This window comes from Suillus fuscotomentosus (assembly GCF_016647785.1).
Source record: "Suillus fuscotomentosus strain FC203 chromosome Unknown F5891scaffold_4, whole genome shotgun sequence".
NCBI lineage: Eukaryota > Fungi > Basidiomycota > Agaricomycetes > Boletales > Suillaceae > Suillus > Suillus fuscotomentosus.
The window spans coordinates 1,119,969-1,139,162 of NW_024539516.1; the positions used below are offsets into that span (position 1 = coordinate 1,119,969).

Below are 19,194 nucleotides of genomic sequence, written 5' to 3' on the forward strand. Positions count from 1 at the left end.
GATTCGTGTTTGGGACGGAAGCTTACATAGTTTCCGCCGAGCTCTATGTAGATCCGGTCACATATAGTTCAAATGAATGACTCAAGAGTGCACACGGTTCAGCACATTCCTGTAACTGTCATTACATTGTAGCAAGCAACAGACTTTGCCACAAAAGCTGAGTCGAAATCCAACAGGGGTTCGAGGAAGTACAAGGTCAGTCAAATGTGGGGCGGATCTGTGCGCGATTGTAGTATATGGATACTGTGTGAAGTCCCGAAAGTCCGAAATCAAGTTCAGGGGGAAAGTTACATGACGCGACACTCTTTGTCTCCCTTTCTGACTTCCTGCGCGCGTGCTGCCTCTTCTTGCGCGAGCATAAGCTTCTCTTCTTCTGTGAGAAGACCCCTATTGGCACGCTCTTTCATGGCCTTGAGCCTGCTCGCGCGCTCCTCCTTTGCGCGTCTATAGGTAAGGATATATAGATGTTGATACAGCGAAACATTGGATGGATTGATACATAGTGTGATGTGAGATTAAGCAGATACGAAGATCGATGGGGGAATGAAAGACATTGGATCGAGGAAATTTGACGAGTTTGATTTGGTGCAGTTCGTAGGTTTGGGAGATATGATCGGCGAGGGAGGTTTAGTTGCGAACAAAGGCGATGCAGATGTGGACGTAGGGGAGGTAGATAGAACGGGGGCAGGAGAAACGCTGGTGCGTTATGAGTGGATACTGAGATGAGGAAAGCGGACATGTACTCACCGATCAGTCTTGGAGAATGCGTTTGGGACAGAGACGGAGACTGGGATGGAAAACTTGGAAAAAGATGGTGTTGATGTCGGTTTGGAAGAAGGAGCGGGTCTGGATACAGCCATGGGCGCAGATTTGGCTGAGGATGAGCTGGGAGTGGCTGAAACAGGACTCGGTCTGATAGATGGCTTAGAGGTGGAACTGGTGTTCGGCCGTTGTGACGTGAGCGACGGACAGCTATGATCATTTGGGAAACGGTGCTGAGGGCAGAACTCTTTGTGGCATTTCTGTATGATTTCCATTAGTATCATTACATACATCAAATTAACAGATGTTCAACTCACATCACACCCGATGGGTGCAAATAATACCTTACCGCACTTTCCCCTGGCACATATCTTGCTCCCACCCTTTCCTTGCTGTCTACCGCTAGCATTCATCACCTCGCAGAAACGGCTGATGTGTCTCTCCATGCGCACGTTCGGGTCCTCGCCGGGCGGAATCGCGACGGGAACGCTACACAGAGGGCAGTTTGGTACTACACGGTCCAGGTGAGCGTGGGCGGTAGTGCAGTGTGGATGGAAGTGCTCCGAGCAGAAGGCAGGAGTGCCTGGACAGTGTGGACATTTGAATGGAAGGAAATCGAGGAGAGAGCAGTGAGGGTATGAGCAGGGCGTTCCGAGGCCCAGAATTTGGGTTTCTTGTTCATTGGAAGACATCGTGTGTTTGGTGGTGATGGTGGTGGTGGTAGTGGTCGACTTCAGAGCTTATAAAGGCCAGACGCGCGTCCCCCGACAGTGGACACGCAAGCACCCCTCACAGGGCAACGTCAAGAACCTTCTCCGACTGCTTATGTCATCTACAACCTGGCTTACTAACGAATCGCTCTCGGAGTTTGAATCATCTTCATAATGATGCACGTCACTTACACTGCTTACTAATGGCTACTATACCTGGCCTAACACTTTTGTGTTCACTGGCTGGTGAACCCCAGTCAAAACCCACGACAGCCTCAGCCAGGCTGATCCATGTCCCAAATTCCTAATTTGGGTTTCAGTGCCCTTTAAGGCATTTCAATATTCAAAGACCGAGCATGCATTGATAGCGCTTCCAATAATAGAGTTGCAATCATGATGGCAATTGCCATTGCAATGCATGGTAATATACTTAGGCATTGTAATGAGCTATTTGGACAGGAAGCCAAAATGACCTTGAAACCAGGTTGCAATGTCAAGTAACTCATTGTAATGACTTGAAATCAATGTTTTATTTGTAATTTTGATATTTTTTATTTTGATATCTATCTAATACATATTGTAAGAATGGAGCATTCACATATTCAAGGTGATCCAACACCTGTCAATGTCTGCATATGATTTACAAAGTGTGGTAGAAAGCAAGAATCCCGAATTGACCATTGCAGAATACATTGATCTCAGGCTGCTATAGCTGGCACAGTGTACCAGGGTGCTGTGCAAGGGAGGACTATTTTGGCAAATACACCTATACAGTTTTGATAGCCAAAGGCTTTTGTGAATACGGGGAGAGTGGGTGGGTGGAAGAGTCAGAGGAGAGCAGCGAAGACAAGGGGGAATGTGTAGTGGATAACACCATATGGGAGCCAAGCAATGATATTGAGGACTGGGTGTGTGTAGTGAGTGAGGATATCGCTTATGTTTGCACCGTAGAGGACAGATTCGAGAGTTGGGAGGAGGGCAACAGTTTGATGACGAGCAAGAGCGTGGTTATAATCAATGGATATACCTGTGCGAGAACAAATGAGAATCATGTCCCACAAGATAGTATCAGGAGAGAAGGAATTGTCACTGCGAAGAAATTACTCACCAGACGGTTGTTGACAAAATTGGGTGATGAGCAATGAAAGGGACCCGGAATGGTGGTCAGATGTTAGGGCATTGGGATGGATGTGGGTAGATCATGCAATGGTATGGACAGAGGAAATCTATGGAAAATGGTGACCCATAATCATAAATGGAGTGCTCGTGAGCTTCTCTAACCCATAATCATGAATGGAGCGCCCATGAGCTTCTCCAATGCACCTGTTACAATAAGAAGCAGGTAAGTAAGCTTTCCAATCCATAATGATAGTCTAAGAGTACTCACCAGATGGTCGTTCACAAGATTGGGCAACCCATAATCATGAATGGAGCACTTATGAGCTTCTCCAATGCACCTGGTACAATAATAAGAAGTAGGTAATAACTAAGATTTCCGGACCATAACCATGATGAATAGACTCACTGGACAGATATTCACAAGATTCTGTGATGTCATATAAGGTCCAGGTAAAATAATAAGAATTGTCTGTCAATTAAATGAATCAGCTGCAAGTGGATCTAGATCGTCGGTCCAGGTGTTCATGTGACCAAGGGTAAAATTGCTGTTGCCTAGAAGCTCTACAGATCAAAAGTAAGGATAGCTAATTTATACCACTTGATTATTAATATGAGAATGTCCTCGACAAGTAGGACCCTGCTGAGTTGCAACCTTCTTCCCCCTGTTAGTCTTGGACTTTCCTCGTCCTGACACTATGTTAGTTTTGTCTGCATCATCGGGTACTGCCTCAACACTTGTCTCCAATAAATTGTTGGCATGAACAGCAGCGCAATGAGATGCTGATTCTTCTAAATCTGTAGGCTGGTTGATGGGATATGGACCTTTGGGCACTGATAAGACTGGTGCTGCTGAGGGTGCCGACAAGATTGGTGGAGCATCTTCTTTGCTATCAGTCTCTATGTCAAGCGCCAACATGGTGCGGTTAATCTCCTCGAAAAAATCTTCTGTGCTGGCAGGATCCAAGGTGGATGATGACTTTGCACCACCAAAAACATAGTTGTTGATATTGGCTATAATAGTCTTGATCCATGTTGTGTCCCGCTTCATAATTAGTAACTTCTTGTATTGAAAGAAGAGGTTCTTGTAGTTGAGAGTTAAATGATTTTCCAACTTGCGAACCTGGAAACTCCGTGTCCAGTGAGAGCATAAATATAGCCTGTGTTACAGCATATGAGTATTAGAATCATTTGATGCAAGATAAATAATGTATGATAACTGCAGCCCACACAATAGACCCTGGTGTGACTTGTTGGAAGCTCCACTTATGAGCATTAGTCTTCGATCCGCCACATGGCTCTTGATGGAGCGAGGTGACACCATGGAGTGAGGCCCTCAGAATCTAGATACACCATAGTAATAAGTATAGACAACAGCACGATCATGTCATGAGAGAATAGTGCACCTTAGAAATGAGTGTCCAATTGCCAAAAACAGTCTTGAGGGTTGTGTCTTCCTACAGACTTGGGAACAAGAGAGGCAGAAAGATCTTGTAGGGCTGAGTCTTGCCAGAGACTCTGAGCATCTTCTGAATGTCAACGATGCCGGCTCTGTCATAATTGGCATTTGCAAAGTACTTTCCCAGAAGGTCAAATATATCTCCAGCAATGCCATGCAGTTTTCTGATCTCATTAGAATGAGCATTAGTGATGCACTTATTGACCTATGACAACCGGAATAGATCAGATAACAGCCAACAGAACAAAAAGCAAAGTATTATGACATACCAGGTCTTTGAAGTATATACTTCCCATTACTGCTTTGTGGTTACGTCCAGAGAAATGGATGTAGAGTTCATCTAAGAAGGCAGACTCTTGAGTTGCCAGGGTCTTGTAACAATCAATGCTATCAAAAGGTGTAGGTGAATCTGGGCACTTCTTCATGAGAAGTTCGCTGTCCGGAAACATCTCCACTGTCATGTCATATCTACGAGCATACAACAAAATAGTTTGCTCATGAGCGACAAGTGCATCTAGTGCCTCTACATGTCGTTTCTGTTTGGGCTTCTCAGCAACAAGAACCTTGTTGTTCTTCTTGAGGGCACAATTGTCTTCACACAGTCACTGAAGTTCAAGCTGTAGTGCTTTGAGTGCCTGTATTGAGGAGAGTGTCAGTTTCAATTAGACATAATGAAGTTAGTCACTACATACGTCCATGAGTTCTCCCTTGGAGGCATTGGGCCCTGGGATGATAGCAATCAGATCAATGTCATTGCCCTCGTCCCAGGCATCATCTGAATCATCGCCTGATATCAGCACTGATAGATGAGACATATCTTAGATGTTCAGTGACAAGGTGAGGAAGGGAAAAAATGGCATGATGCACCTATATAAGATGAGATATTAATGCTGCCTAATACCTCATGTGCCCTAGACATAACATCAATTCAGTGTTGCATGTAATATCAGAGGCGAACTGCTGCGAGGCACGTAAACAAGAGCATGCCAGAAGGCCACATGTTGATGGATGATGGGCGTGACTTACTCAGACTAATAGGCATCGCCTCTCATAAGATTCTATAAACTTTAAATGGTCAATCTTATTGCTGCATGCATGTCAGAAGGATCCATCACTCACAAAAGAACATAATCTATACCCTGGTTCCATCGTCAAAACTCTTTCAAACATCAATCATAGTGATAGCCCGGCACTGCCTATTAGTCTAAGGTTATAGAGCAATTGCATCAGCGGTGGTTGATGGCACTTACCTCACTACAGACAATGCTGATTGACTTGCAGCAGGACGATAGACCCTTCAGTTCATGGAAGGTCTGTTCCATGAACCATTTCGCAGTTGCTGGCCATTCTAGAGTCTAGGATTGCCTAGGACGATAGACCCTTCGGTTCATGGAAGGTCTGTTCCATGAACCATTTTGCGATTGCTGGCCATTCTAGAGTCCAGGATTGCCTAGGACAATAGACTCTTCGGTTCATGGAAGGTCTGGTTGATGACCTTCCATAAACCATCATGATTGCTGTAGTAGATCAAGAATCAAATCATTGTGTCCCATGCATTCTGATGTCCTAGACTTACCAATACTGCAGAATTTCCATTGGGTATACATCAGCACTAGGAGGACCTTGCATGCAATGAGCAAAGTATTGATGAACTGGTGTATGATTTGGTTGCTGACTCCGCCGAGTCATTGGGGAGGCCAGTGTAGAAGGTGTTCAAGAGTAAGGGGAGGGGAAAACTAGATGTGCTATCTAAAGACCCTGATGAGTGACATGCCACAAGTGAAGAAAATGAGCAGGCATACCAGGCAAAGGGGGAGGAAGACAACTTGAAGGTATGCTATCAAACATGTATTGGATGTCCTGCCTTAAGATGTAGTTCCTTCACATGAAGGAACATATCAGTGTCGACGGTGTCGACAACAAGGTAATCAGTACTACCATCTGGCATGAGGAAGGCTCCACAAATGATTGACCTTACTGAAAAAAACTCAGCTTGTGCGCGGGGTCTTGCTCGAACACAATAGTAGTTGAGGTGTTTGTCTTTTTGGAGCCGGATGCCAGTGGGAGCATCAAACGGATGAATGAGAGCTAATGAGAGAGTAATATCTCCCACTGCACATTCAAACAGAAAGAGCAGGTGACCAAATATCACCTTGTCTGTCATCTGAATGAAAACACAATCAAAACACAGAGTACCATAGAACTTGGGATTGCATCAAAGATAGTCTGTGTGTTGTCACCAATCCACCATGGACTCATAGTTGACCTTCAAAAATGGCACTCAGTAATAACCTGTTTGACCATATCACTATAGCGAAACAGAATCAGACTGAATATAACGAACCTTATCACTTGCTTGGAATCGGACCCGCTTTCCACCTGGTAAAGGGAGTCAAATAGCTAGTGAGCTCATGTACAGTTTGGGGAAGTTCCAATTTTTATTGCTTTTGTTGGCACTCTTGTCTATGTATTGCTATTATAAGTTCAATGAATGAATGATCATCTGAGGGAACACGAGAAGACATACATGTAGATAGGTCGAGAAAGCTTGTATTGCATGCCGGCCGGCACTGATGATCTCAGTTGTGTGAACTCCAAGTGCTGCATATGCATCGAGTTTGAGAAAGAGGCAGATGCAATGGAGTAGGAGGTAGCCAAGCAGACAGTCATCCTCTGTCAAAATCGTGTGTGAAGCGTGGATCACCATCTAAAAAAGAGTGTCAGTGGCAATCAAGTAGAAATCTGAATCAAAAATGAACCTTGGATATGTCCTCATACACACTGCTATCAGTGAAGGAAAGGTTCATAACCTGAGCTAGGTGCTTCAAGTTCTGCCAGCATGGAAAGGCTTCATAACTAGTTTAATGAGTTAGTTTGGGATATATATTTTATAGTGCTCAAGTCGCAGACATACTTTTTGTTCATTTGTGCTACTTTTGCTCGTCCCAAACCGACAATGATTTTTTGTAGTTCAGCCCAGAGATGGTCATGATATAGACCACCATTGAAGTGGAGTCGATCCCACAACAACACATCATGTATATCAGTGTACATCACAGTCGCAAAGGCATTCTACAGCTTTGTTTAATCAAAAATGAATTTACAAGAGGAAATCTTACTGTGATATCATGAAGGCCATACTCTTTTAGTTTTTCCTCCTTCTCCTTGGCAGTTTCCTTGGCTTGTGCAGCCTTTAAGACTTCCTGGGACTGAGCACATGTTCAATGAGGATGACACTTCAATGTGTCCATAAGTTTGTCATGGGGAACAAGACAGACTGGGCATGGCTAAAGGCATTTGATGCCTCAAATCAGCGACATAACACATCTTATATTGTCAAGTACATTATCCGTTAGCAATTTAGATTAATATGGAAGCATGACATTACTCACTGTTCCTCATAGTCAGCCAATAATATTAGGATCAAAGGAAAGAACCACCATTGAACACTATCAAGGCACTCGAACCATTGTCCCATGTGAGATTTTGATGCTAGCGGAGAGAGGATCTTTAAGAATGACTAGTGCCAAACAGCATTCTTGAAGTTGGCCCAGCTTGGCTTGCCGGCATGGTCTCTGTCTTCCTTCACCTGTGCCAGAGTGTCAGTCCTAATGGTCAATATATTAATACTATAGCCATGTCATATGATCAGAAGCCATCCAACTACATAACCGCTGCCTACACCCTGTCCATTACAAATGTCTGTAGGTAGGTTTGCTAGACACGCAACAACAGGATATCCTCTTGCAGTACTGAATGAGGATAACCTAGTTTTGTCAGCATACACAATGAAAGCTAAGGGCTTGCCACCCAGTGGTAGCTGAGACTATGAGGCAAATGAATATGATCAAATTCGCCACTGGTGACATCAATACACACTTGAACATTCCAAAAGGTGTTGGCAGTGAAAGGTTCATCTGTAAAATGTACAAAAGTCTTGCTATTGAACTTTGAGAAGCGCTGCACATCAAAAACCATATGTGGGAACAGTCGAGGATCGCGAAGGAGATCGGCTGTCCACTCCCAGAGATCCCGATAGTATAAATCGAATTGTTGGATTGTATCATTGTATGGTACAGAAATTATGTCCTGAGTAAACTAATAAAACTCGGGAGTTGTCAGGAATTGATGTCAGAAAGAACAAACCCCAGTGACGCGATTGGAGACAGCATCCCATTTGTTGCGGATGTCTTTGTGGTTCTGAAACGTGAATTTTTCCTCCCAGGAAGCGCACCAGTTACAGAACTTGATAAGATGATCAGTTTGTTCATTATTTAGGCAAGCCTCCAGAGCAAGCTCAGCAATCTCAAACTCCAGTTGTGATTTGAATGGAGCCCAAGGGCATTTGTCAGGTGACGTAGATGTCAATGGTGTTGGATGGTGTAGCACTCAAGCTCATGCTAGGCTCATATTCAGCTATTTCATGCATCATGTCAAATGTCCATCGCACTATATTCACTTCCCGACGCAACCCAATACATATCTGCTGAACCCGACACTTTGACCAGCGGACCTGACACATTGGCCGCATCAGGACCCGACATTTTTCCTGCGCACTTGTCCTATCCGTGTCTTATCTTGTCAGCTAGCCCCACTAGGTGCGTAGTTGATTATTTTGCACATTACTCATGTTGTAGCCAGCACTATTACATGTTTTCCCATAGTCCGCAGCGCCTCATGTTTATTTACATGTACATCGGACCCGAAATTCTTCGGCCGCTACTTTCGCCTATAGGGTTCTGGATTTCTATGTACTTATATATATATATATATTGGTTTCCACATAGCATATGGATCATCCAAGTAGTAGGGAGCCATTTCCCGATGCTTTGTGGTCAAACCTGATATTTCGTAGTTCTTAGTTGACATTGCAAATATTACCGCACTTTCTATCCGAAACACCCGTCCTTATCAATATTCCACATATCGCTCACTATACCCAATGATCATTTTGCAAACCCGACACAAACCTGCCGAACCCACACCCGAAACCCACTAACCTGCTAAAACCTGAAAAACATCGGCCAACGCTTAGGTATTGGACTCGTAATTATACCTTCGGATTCTGTTTCTCGCATTCGGACTTTTGACGCTTTATCGATTGACTAACTATAGACTTATTCCAATAGCAAACCCCTCAGGTTGAACACACTTGTCTAGCAAGTATAGCAGACTAGGCTGTGCAAGACCACTACAACATTTTATATTGCTGACACTTACTTTGTACAGTATCAAGCATTGTTAAATCTTTACAACGGCATCTGAAATTGTTGAAAGCATGTACTTCCTGCTGCTGGGATGATATTCACACTTGATGTCATCGACCTGGAACATTGGGTCTGCATGTTCAGGGATGTCGACATCAAGAAATGAGGTAGGTTCTAGCAAAGTTTTGATGGTGAATAACAAACATAATTAATGATAATCTGAGCTTACCATTGAGCTCCACGTCGTCTAAATCATTCCAAGTGCCTGGTGAGACATGTTGTCCTGTTATAACTTGAATATGATTAAAAAACACACTTAAGGGCACTTACCTCTCTGTCCTGATACTGTATCAGTATGATCTCCTCTCAAACTTTGTCATGGATTTGAGGGACCCACTATTATGAGTAGAATTAGAGACTGTAGATAACGAGAAAATGTGCATACCTGTTGTAGTGTTTCTTTGAATGGAATCCATGAAATGTTGATTTTGCCATTGTTTCTCGGCTTTCTTCTCACAAACCTTGTGGTGAGTGGTGTAACCATGTGGCTTGATGTCTTGTTTACACAAGTCACAATATTTTGACCTCTCAGGGCCCATTTTGTCGACAGGTACAAAGTTATGTACACAGGTAGAAGGAGGGAGGAGAACACTCAAGAATGCTGTGAAAGAGGAATTCAAGTGAGTAAGAAAGTGAAACACATATCAATCACGTTGGATGTGCATTGCAAGTGATTGAAACCCCGCCATCAATCTTACAGCAAGGTTGTAAATGTGATTGTAATGTGATTGTAATGTGATGTGAATGGTTCCTAATTACAATTGTTTTAGGAAATCTGCGACACAGCCTGCTTAGGAAACCTGGCTGAGCATGAATATTTGAACCATTTTGTGGATATCCCTGTATGATTTTACCTCAAATAGGGCAATGTGGATAGTTCTGTTTAGATGTGGATGCAACAAAATGTAAGATGTGCTTGTATTACACACACAGGGACAATGATATGCAGACATGACAGTGACGTGGGAACAACAGTTATGCAGAAATGAGAAGCAAAACCATAACAATACAATGACAGTGATGCAACAATGATGATAATAGCGGTAACAATGATAGCTATGCGGAATAGCCTGGGCACAATCTAGAGTGGTGCTGATACCATTGAGTCCGCTGCCATTCCTACCTTGCTGCCAGTGATACTAGGCAATGGAACAGTGCAAGCTCTTGCCTGTAGACTGGTTAATGATGTGAAACATTGACTATGCATGGCATGCTCACTGTTTGCGCGAGCGCAAGCTTATCTTGATGTTTTTTTTTCTCATCCTTGTTGAGCTCTCACCAATAATTCTCAAACACTGCATTTATTCCGCCTGTGTTGGAGGTGACCCAATCAATAGTGCATAGACTCCTGTTTTAAAATGATTAGAATCAGCATAGAGTTCACGGTGAATGGGAGACTTGGACACCTACTTTGCAGTTGTTCTACCATGTACCTCCTTTGTTGCATTGGGGTCCTTTTTCTTTGGTGCAGTCTTATTAGATGCCATCGTGGTGTCCACATCAATGTTTGTGACTGTGCTGGATGAGTCGACAGTGGTAGGAGGCAAGGTACTTGCATGGGCAGACACATTTTTGGCTGATATGATGGAGTTTGAAAGAAGCTGGATGAAAGTCTGATTCCTCTCGGAAGTTGGAGGGACAGTGGTCACGTCATTGATGGCATCATTAACTGGTAGTACTTGCCATATGTGCAACAAGTTCGGCTGTTGATGATGATGTGCTCATGCTGCTAGTGCTGGCAGGTAGTGTAGGGGGGAGATTCAAGCAAGCGCCTTCCTTTGGTTTAAACAACCCTGTTAATGGATTGACAATCTGCCAGTAGTGGATACAATTTATTAGTGTAGGTCAGATAATGAAAGAGAGCTAACTTGAACATCACCTTTACCACTCTGGGTGCAATGTTAGGGAGAGCATCGGAAGTTTCATTGGAGTCATTACACATATCAACTTCATGTCACAGAACATGCTTTGATTTCATACTAGCCTGCTTTGCAAGGGAATTTAGTATGAGAGCTGTAGATCCAGTCACAGTATCGACATGGTCATCTTTTTTCTTCTTTAGGTGTTGTGTAGATGGTGAAATGGTAAGAGATTGTGGGCACTTTTGAATTCATGGTTGCTGCAAGCGACATCTCACAAACATTTTCCTGTTTGATGGTACTTTGAATGGTATTCCCCGGTTCTCTCAGCCTATGTGTCTACTGTGGGTAATGTTGGATTGCAAGTTGGTTGGTTTTCCAGTCAGAGTCACAAAGACGGAAGTGGGCAAATTCATTTCACATTGAGAGTCAAACAAATTCAAATTCGAGTGCTTGAATATCAATCTTGGTCTACGAGGTGGGTGTGTGCCCATGCTTGAGCAGAGTAAACCATAGGGTATGCAATCAGTCATGAATTTTTTGCTGAATGGCCACAGATGCAACAACACCGTTGTAGAAGAGGAATCTTGACTATAGGCGAAAAACACTTAAAACAAATGGGTGCTCTACAGCAAGACCAGGATACGAGACGACAACTCGACCCAAAGGACAACCACTGAGAGAAGTTCCTCAAAATAAAAATTGGAGAGAGACTGTATGAGCTAGGCGGGCGCTAGCAGGTGCGAGAAGGTAATGCATGCGAAGGCACACATATGCAAGGCGAAGGCTGCACGAGATGCGCGCATGAGCAGGAGGTTCGAGAATGCGCGCGCACGAAGCGAAGGCGCACATAGAACGTTAAGGGAAAGGCCCTATTTGAAGAGTGGATGCACAGATGGATGGTTGACAGGTGAATCAGATCAGATATTAAGTGAGGAGGTGATCTATACACTTTCCAGTACACAAAGATAAGGGGAAAGTAAGTACCAGAACCCCAAAGATTCCCTTCTCTATTTAAGAATGGAGATTACACTATGCAGCGTGCTTCCGAGCGCGCTCCCGAACCGAGTAACCATATCAACTCTAATTATAACTAAGTTTAAATAGACTTTCTATATGTAGCGCAGATTTCAGACCGAAGATTTGTTAGTTCAATGAAGGAGATAGGAATAACGCACCAGCAAATCAGTAAGGACATGGAACGAATGGACGGACGATAGCGCGAAGACCTAGGAGGAGGCGCACGAATGTGTGCGCATAGCGCTGAGCGCAGATAAGGCGCGTGTAAATAGGGCGCGCGCGCGCAGACTGGTCCTTTGGATTAGAGCTGGATCATATAGGAATGTATGGATAAAGGCCGGATACTCGGCATTGAGACGCGCGAGTCTCTACACCGTGTTCATCAACCAGATAGAGAGCAGACCCACCATCATCCATGTACCTCACTTTGAGGACTCCACAGCCACCATAATATTCCTTGGTCCATTCATCCTTGTCCCAATAGTACACACCTTCATAGTCTTCTCTGTTGAGAGTTGGGATTAAGGCACTTGCCTTGCGTGCCATCTTGAGCATCTCATCGAATGAATCTGGGGCCACATTATTGTTGTTGCTGAGAAAGGTGATGCACTCAAGAAGTTGCCCATACATAGAGCTAAAGAAGAGATCAGCCTGATAAATCACAGTAAAAAAAGTGACTTGCTTTGAAACCTCGAGCTTACCCTCAAGGGATGCCACTTGCTGCTGGAGGGACATAATCTGCTGCTGAAACTTGTCTACTCTCTACTCGCGATCTTGCTTATCCTTCTTCAGCAAGGACATTTCACTGTGATCTTTGAATTCATGTCCATATGTGCCAAAACCTGACTGCTGGCTATATGTATGTGAAAACTTTGTGTGCAAGCTGGAAGCATGGCGAGAGTCATAAGACAGTGAAGAGAAGCTGTCAACAAAGGAGTTGCCACTGTGAGATGTATCCTGCATAATATATTGCTACTAGTTAGAGGTGTTATCTATGAGAAACACAACGATCATTCACACTGGGATAATACCTATCGAATTCATGTGATGTAGGCCTTCTCCTGTGAGATGAATCTTCGAAGTTGTCGTATAATCCAGTGTGTAGTACCTTGGGTGATGGGAGAAGTGCATCAGATGTGTCATTGGAAGACCTGTAAGTATCTTGCTGAAGGTGGTGTGTATCACAGGGATACATTGGGAGACTAAGTCATATGGTATGGGGCACTGTCATACACATGGCCTCCAAGTCTGCTCATTGCAGTGCAGAGTGACCAAGTTGTTTACCTTAGTTTTTGTGCATGTTGAAATCTTCTAAGTCCAAGTGCTCCAGGTAACCAACATATGCCATAGTATCATTATAAGTTCAAACCTCCCTCCTGCTGTGCAATGATTTTTTAATCTACCATCAGATTCTGATCTTGATGAGTATCTCAACAAAGACCTAAGGTAAGTCATTTGGAGTTCTGTATCATTACTAACTTCTGGTCTTAAAATTTGTATAGTCTCGATCACACAGACACTGCCAGTGGTAGTCTCTCTAGCAGTCCTCATCTACATGATTCGGATCTTGTGCTTCTGGACCATGAATACTGGAATCCATCTCAGCTATACCTTGTCTTCCATCACATCTTTGGTCATTCCAAGCAGGTACCTACTTAAACCAACAAAGAAATTGATTGAGTAGCTGACCTGTAGGTACCTTCCCATTCTTGCTGAATCTATTAATCTTTTGGTTATATTTCACAAGCTTCAGCACACCAAAAAAAGCATCTAGCAAGGCTCCCCCCAGCACCAGCAGCATCACTGAACCCGAATACAACTGTCCAAACATTCCTCTTGCTATTATAACTACGACTTCAAAGGCCCCTCCCAGCACTGGCAGTGTCACTGAACCTGAATCCGACTGTCTAAACACTTCACTTGCTATTATGACTATAACTTCAAAGGCCCCTTCCAGCACTAGCAGTGTTACTGAACCTGAATCAGACTGTCCAGATATTCCACTTGCTATTACAACTACAACTTCAAAGGCCTCTTCCAGCACTGGCAGCATCACCAAACCTAAATCGGATGACCCACCAGTGTCTCATGTTACAGTAGCAGCTAAACCAGAGTCAGATGGAAGTATTATAGAGCTAGAATCTGACAACATTGCTATGGTGTCACCTATCTCTAAGTCCACAGCTCATCTCGACCATCACTGTATGTTTGTGACTCCAAGTCTACCACCTGCAGGTTTGCTATACTGGAAATATTTCACCAAGGAGGAAGATGTGAAAATGTATGACCACTCTGAGACAGATAAGAATTTTTAAGCTGTGTGACAGATGAAAAAAGAATTACAGGCACTTATGGATGCATAGTCCCTTTGTTTTACCAGACGTAATAATCATTATCATTATTTCCAAGTCCTAATCTAATTTTAATGAGTCAACAAACTAATTACAATGCCTGCTTTGACAGATTTTGATACTGGGTGTGTGTGGGGGGTTTTAATTATGTAGGTTGGTTATCCTCATCATCCATGTCATCCTCATCCCAAAGGATCCCCCCTAGGTTTGCAAGATCCATACCAGGCTTTTCAAACATGTAGAATCTCTCCTCTCCTGTAAGTGCGTATGGAACCATTACAACGATGGACTGGATGAATGGAACCCTAACTACCTTAAGCTCTACTTCCCCACAATGCATGCAGGAATAGAATGTGTCGCTTGAGTCTTGTAAGAGGGCCCGGTCAGGAGGAGAGTAGATGGTGACAAGAGTGAGAGGTTCAAGAGTATGTACATTAGTGTGTGTTCTGATCTTAAAGAAAAATAACACTTAGGCATAGTACAAGGCTCTTGCAATAGAGAGCTACAAGAAACATTAGTGGGAATGTAAGATAGAGCTAAAGACATGCATACCTTTACATTGCGGGCATGTCGAGCATTTGCTCAAGTTTCTCTCTGTGAAAAGACTGAGCGGCTTTGTCCATTGGGAAGTTGGAGGCAAGCCCAACAACAAACATGGAAGCACCAATGTGGATCAAAGAAGACATACTCAGGAGAATGTGGATAGAGTACATCAAGGAAGGTCTTGATTGTGAGACCCCTCAGCAAAGGTGGTAGCATGGCGAGAGTCTTCCTATAGCTTCAGTAAAGCATACCCATTTTCAAGGTCCTTGGACCATCTTGGAAATAAGAGCTGTCCATAGTCAGGATTGAGAGTTGGGATCATTATCATCAATGAATTATGTTGAGCTCAATGAATAGCACACTGTGTGAGGTTAGTGTATGGGTTTGATGGCTAATGAATCTTACCAACAAGATTCCCAATCAGTCCACTCCATAGTCCACTGTGAAGTACATATAAGTGGGCCTTTGATTGTGACTTCATTAGCATAGTGTCCAAGGGCATGAATACTTTGCCGTACAAAGTGAATTTGATCTACCCTGTGCTGGTAGTAGAGCTGCTTGAATTCCTCGATGAATTCAACAAACAACCTAGCAGCAACCTGAAGCTCCTCACATGTTATGTTGTGCTGCAAAATTATGTGAACAGCACAGATGAGTTTACAGAAATGTTACTAGTAGGGAAGTGGGAGGATATTGTGAAGAACCAAAGGACCTATATCATATAGGAGGAGAGTATACTCCCATGCCTTATAGCCACTGTTGATTTTTTCGGCTGGGTTTTAAGGGGGGCGATCAAAGAAACCTAGGAGATGTAGAGTAGTTGCAGTGACAGCCTTACCAAAATCCTTCCAAACAGTTCCAGTGAGAACTACCCAGGTCCAAGTAGACTTGTCATTATTAGTGTCACATTTGAGTGTGCCATGCCAAAGTGGGATCAAGAGGTCGGAAATGTTGAGGGAAATGAGGTGCATAATATCAGATCTGAAGCAATTTGGAACATCAAATGTGTAATCAGATGAGAAACCGAGAAACATACTTGGTTTCGAGATACCAGTGTCCAAGCAATACTTATTGTATTGAGCTTCATTAGGTGACAAAAGTACATACATAAGATTCTTCCAGTATATATCTAGAGAGCTCGTAGGCAAGTCTCTAATGTCAATGTCTGGATGGGTGTAGCCTTCAATGTTATAGTCAGGGGGTCTTGTGTGGGCTGGGTAATAGTGTGGGTATCCAGCTTTATGACGCCCTCTGGTGCCACAGTACAGCCGATAGCCATTTTTTCTGTAGTGAAACAAGACCATTGAGATATGTGAGTCCAGGACCATTGGCAGTTCCTAGTGCTAGGAATGGCAATGATTAGCAGTTGATGTGCATTATAAAATAAACTGCTACAAGGCTACAGAAACATGGTTCCCTATACTGATTCAAATGCTACCAGCCACAGTAGAGAATACAGATAGAACCTATGCTGTGTACTGGCCTATATGATTTTCTTGCATGTATGCATGATTGACCTACAGGGTCTGGACAATATCAGATACAATGTTTGTATAATTAAATGCAGCCCATTTTTTCTGAACTTTGCTAATACACAACGAAGTTTTAGTCATTAGAAAGCTAGAGATATATTTGCTAACTTTTCTTAAATAAATATCTTTTTTCAGCTCAATTAATAAAGAAGCTTTGTTCACTATATATATTATGATTTTCTTCATTGTAGACTTAAAACTTTATCAGTGCCAGATGTTTTTTGTATCATATAGAAGCTATAATGGATCGGATTAGGAAATAGATAGCACAAATATAGCAATAGACTGGACCTACTTAGCTCTTAGCCTAACATATCATTTAATCTCTTATTTACTAACTGGGAATTACTCACCCAATATGTACTTATCTTCCTTTTTCTTAGTGCTAGCTATTATTTCAAGTATGATCTGACACCAAGCAATCATTAATTTTCTAGGCATATCACTGCAGGTTAGGATAGACACATATTTTAATTATCTTATTTATTTCAGACCTAGAAATACTGTTAGAAACTACTTAAGCTAGGTACAATAGCTTGCCTTATATTAGAAGTTATAATTAAGATATTATTTTTGGATATCCTTATTATTATTCTCATAAACCTTATGTGCTATGTTGTTTTTTCTGCTGTTTTTCTGTATTTAGATACAGTAGCTTAAAAAGTGTTAGTTTTAAATATAATTGATTTAATATAAGTTAGGGTGTAGGAGTATAACCAAGCTATATGGAGATGTTGGAAAGCTCTGCTTTTTAGCATTATATTTCACCCCTATAGCATAGTAAGATAATAAGATTGTGTGAAGATATAATTATTTTTATTTGATGACTCATTAGAACACTTTTTTGACTTTAAATTTGACTAATGTAATTGTTATAATTATAGTATTTTGTGTGACCTTCTTTTGCTCTAATCACTTCTGCCACTATGCAAGATATATTCTTTATTAAATTTGAGTATTTCTTTTTAGCAATATTTCCTCACTCTGTTGTAACTTTGTCTGATAGCTGAAATAGCCCCATGAATTACTAAGTCATTCCAAAACCAACCATTTATAATTAGTTAGAGTTACTAAGTGTTTTTGGATCTTATTGCTATAGACTTTCAGTGAAGCAAGCACTCCTTTGGAGATATTCATCTGATACTTGACAGACAGAATAATAAGATGATAACATTTGAAATTATCAGAAGTTTTATTCTTCAGAAAAATTATCATATAGCTGATGATAGCTCTATGGAGTGGGCAAAAAAAATGACAGAGATTCTACTAGTTTTTGGGTGATGCTAAAAATAATTTGTTTATTGTAGTATTAAGAGTTATATACTATAAATATTTCTAGCCTGCACTAGGTTTATTTTCTCTGCTAGAAGGCTATCTAAACTCTATGTGTTTTAATAATTAAGTATCTGAAAAGAGAAACAAGATGGAGCTGAGTATATTATAGGTAGCTATGAACAAAGTAGTAAGGTATATGAAGGTTTTGGGGTGAAACCCCATAGAGTTTTCTGGCTCAAAATGCTGGCTTAAAATGCTAGCTTGACCTGAATGCAAAAGGTGAGCTGTAAGAGGTGAGTGGGCCCAAACAAGTCAAGGATGGGTACACTCATTCAGTGAATGAGTATAGTATGTCAGATGAAGCTGTTTGATAGCAAAATAGTTAGTGTTAGACATAGGTGTCTTTAAAAGAGCTTTATTTGAAAGACCTGTAAGAAGATATAGTATAGCAGGCATACAAAGAGAGAGAGCTAGGTCCACTGTTATCAATGGTGATAGGTGTCTGATGTAGATAAGAACAAAGAGAATTGACACCACATTGCTTACTCACATGTAGACTAACTTAAAAAACCTATTATTGCAGTAGAGGTAGTCACTTTCATATAAGTTACTAACTGGACAATTGCTCACTAATAATGGTGGATGAATTATAGCTACACTAGAAGAATGGTAAACTGATAGTTTTAAACTCATGTACTTAGTTAAAGACATAATGAGATAGCTGACAAATAGAAGGCTGACTGCTGTAATAGAGAACTTCAAGGTGAAGTAGTAATGTAGCTAAAAAAAAATTGATTCCTAGGTTCATCATTTTGTAAGCCAAGTGTTATACTATAATCAAACACTGTAACCCAAACTACGACTTACTCTACTATACTATAGTATTTACTAGGATGGACATACAACATTAACTCAGATGATACCAATAGACAGTCTACACTAACATTCAATCATTCTGAGTTGTCACAAATTGCTATTCATTCCACATAGGCATCTCCATCACCCCAACATCATATTTCAAAACTGAAGATAACTGACTTTGTCCAAGTACTCTAGCTTGTCACTCTAAGTCAACTAGAAGAATTTCTGCCCTATTTTGACTGTTGAAGTCAAGCCAGGAACCAAAGCTGCAAATTTTAAAGATATCCTAAGGTCACAAATAGAGAAGCAGATTATACATATATTTAATGCTGATTGCAACCTCAAGTTACCTCCTAGGATATCAGAATTTTTTATCTATCTGTCAGATTATATTTCTAGAATGTGATGCTAATAATAAGAGCAAATGATAGTCAGGCCC

General features: G+C 41.9%; 3 protein-coding genes across 3 annotated transcripts; all 3 read right to left on the reverse strand.

Moving 5' to 3' along the window:
* Positions 1-287: 287 nt before the first annotated feature.
* F5891DRAFT_941330 (uncharacterized protein) lies at positions 288-1,454 on the reverse strand (the record flags this gene model as incomplete). Its single annotated transcript, XM_041374338.1, has 3 exons — positions 288-444; positions 748-1,022; positions 1,080-1,454. The coding sequence occupies 3 exons, from the start codon at positions 1,452-1,454 to the stop codon at positions 288-290; spliced, it is 807 nt and encodes a 268-aa protein (XP_041232330.1).
* Positions 1,455-2,299: 845 nt separating this feature from the next.
* F5891DRAFT_975485 (uncharacterized protein) lies at positions 2,300-10,801 on the reverse strand (the record flags this gene model as incomplete). The annotated part of the gene is made up of 36 exons (XM_041376518.1): positions 2,300-2,499; positions 2,754-2,795; positions 2,998-3,018; positions 3,228-3,748; positions 3,910-3,931; positions 4,054-4,252; positions 4,317-4,515; positions 4,654-4,682; positions 4,740-4,846; positions 4,915-4,958; positions 5,167-5,186; positions 5,298-5,402; positions 5,543-5,564; positions 5,624-5,669; positions 5,850-5,926; positions 6,026-6,135; positions 6,200-6,211; positions 6,244-6,313; positions 6,392-6,426; positions 6,575-6,754; positions 6,807-6,903; positions 6,962-7,119; positions 7,167-7,256; positions 7,515-7,636; positions 7,720-7,799; positions 7,833-7,873; positions 7,927-8,145; positions 8,194-8,292; positions 9,304-9,428; positions 9,484-9,537; positions 9,585-9,599; positions 9,700-9,915; positions 9,967-10,007; positions 10,438-10,482; positions 10,594-10,662; positions 10,725-10,801. The coding sequence occupies 36 exons, from the start codon at positions 10,799-10,801 to the stop codon at positions 2,300-2,302; spliced, it is 3,609 nt and encodes a 1,202-aa protein (XP_041232331.1).
* A 3,954-nt stretch (positions 10,802-14,755) lies between these two features.
* F5891DRAFT_912878 (uncharacterized protein) lies at positions 14,756-15,013 on the reverse strand (the record flags this gene model as incomplete). The annotated part of the gene is made up of 1 exon (XM_041373652.1): positions 14,756-15,013. A coding segment is annotated over one exon (258 nt), but the record flags the coding sequence as incomplete, so codon positions are not given.
* Positions 15,014-19,194: the final 4,181 nt, after the last annotated feature.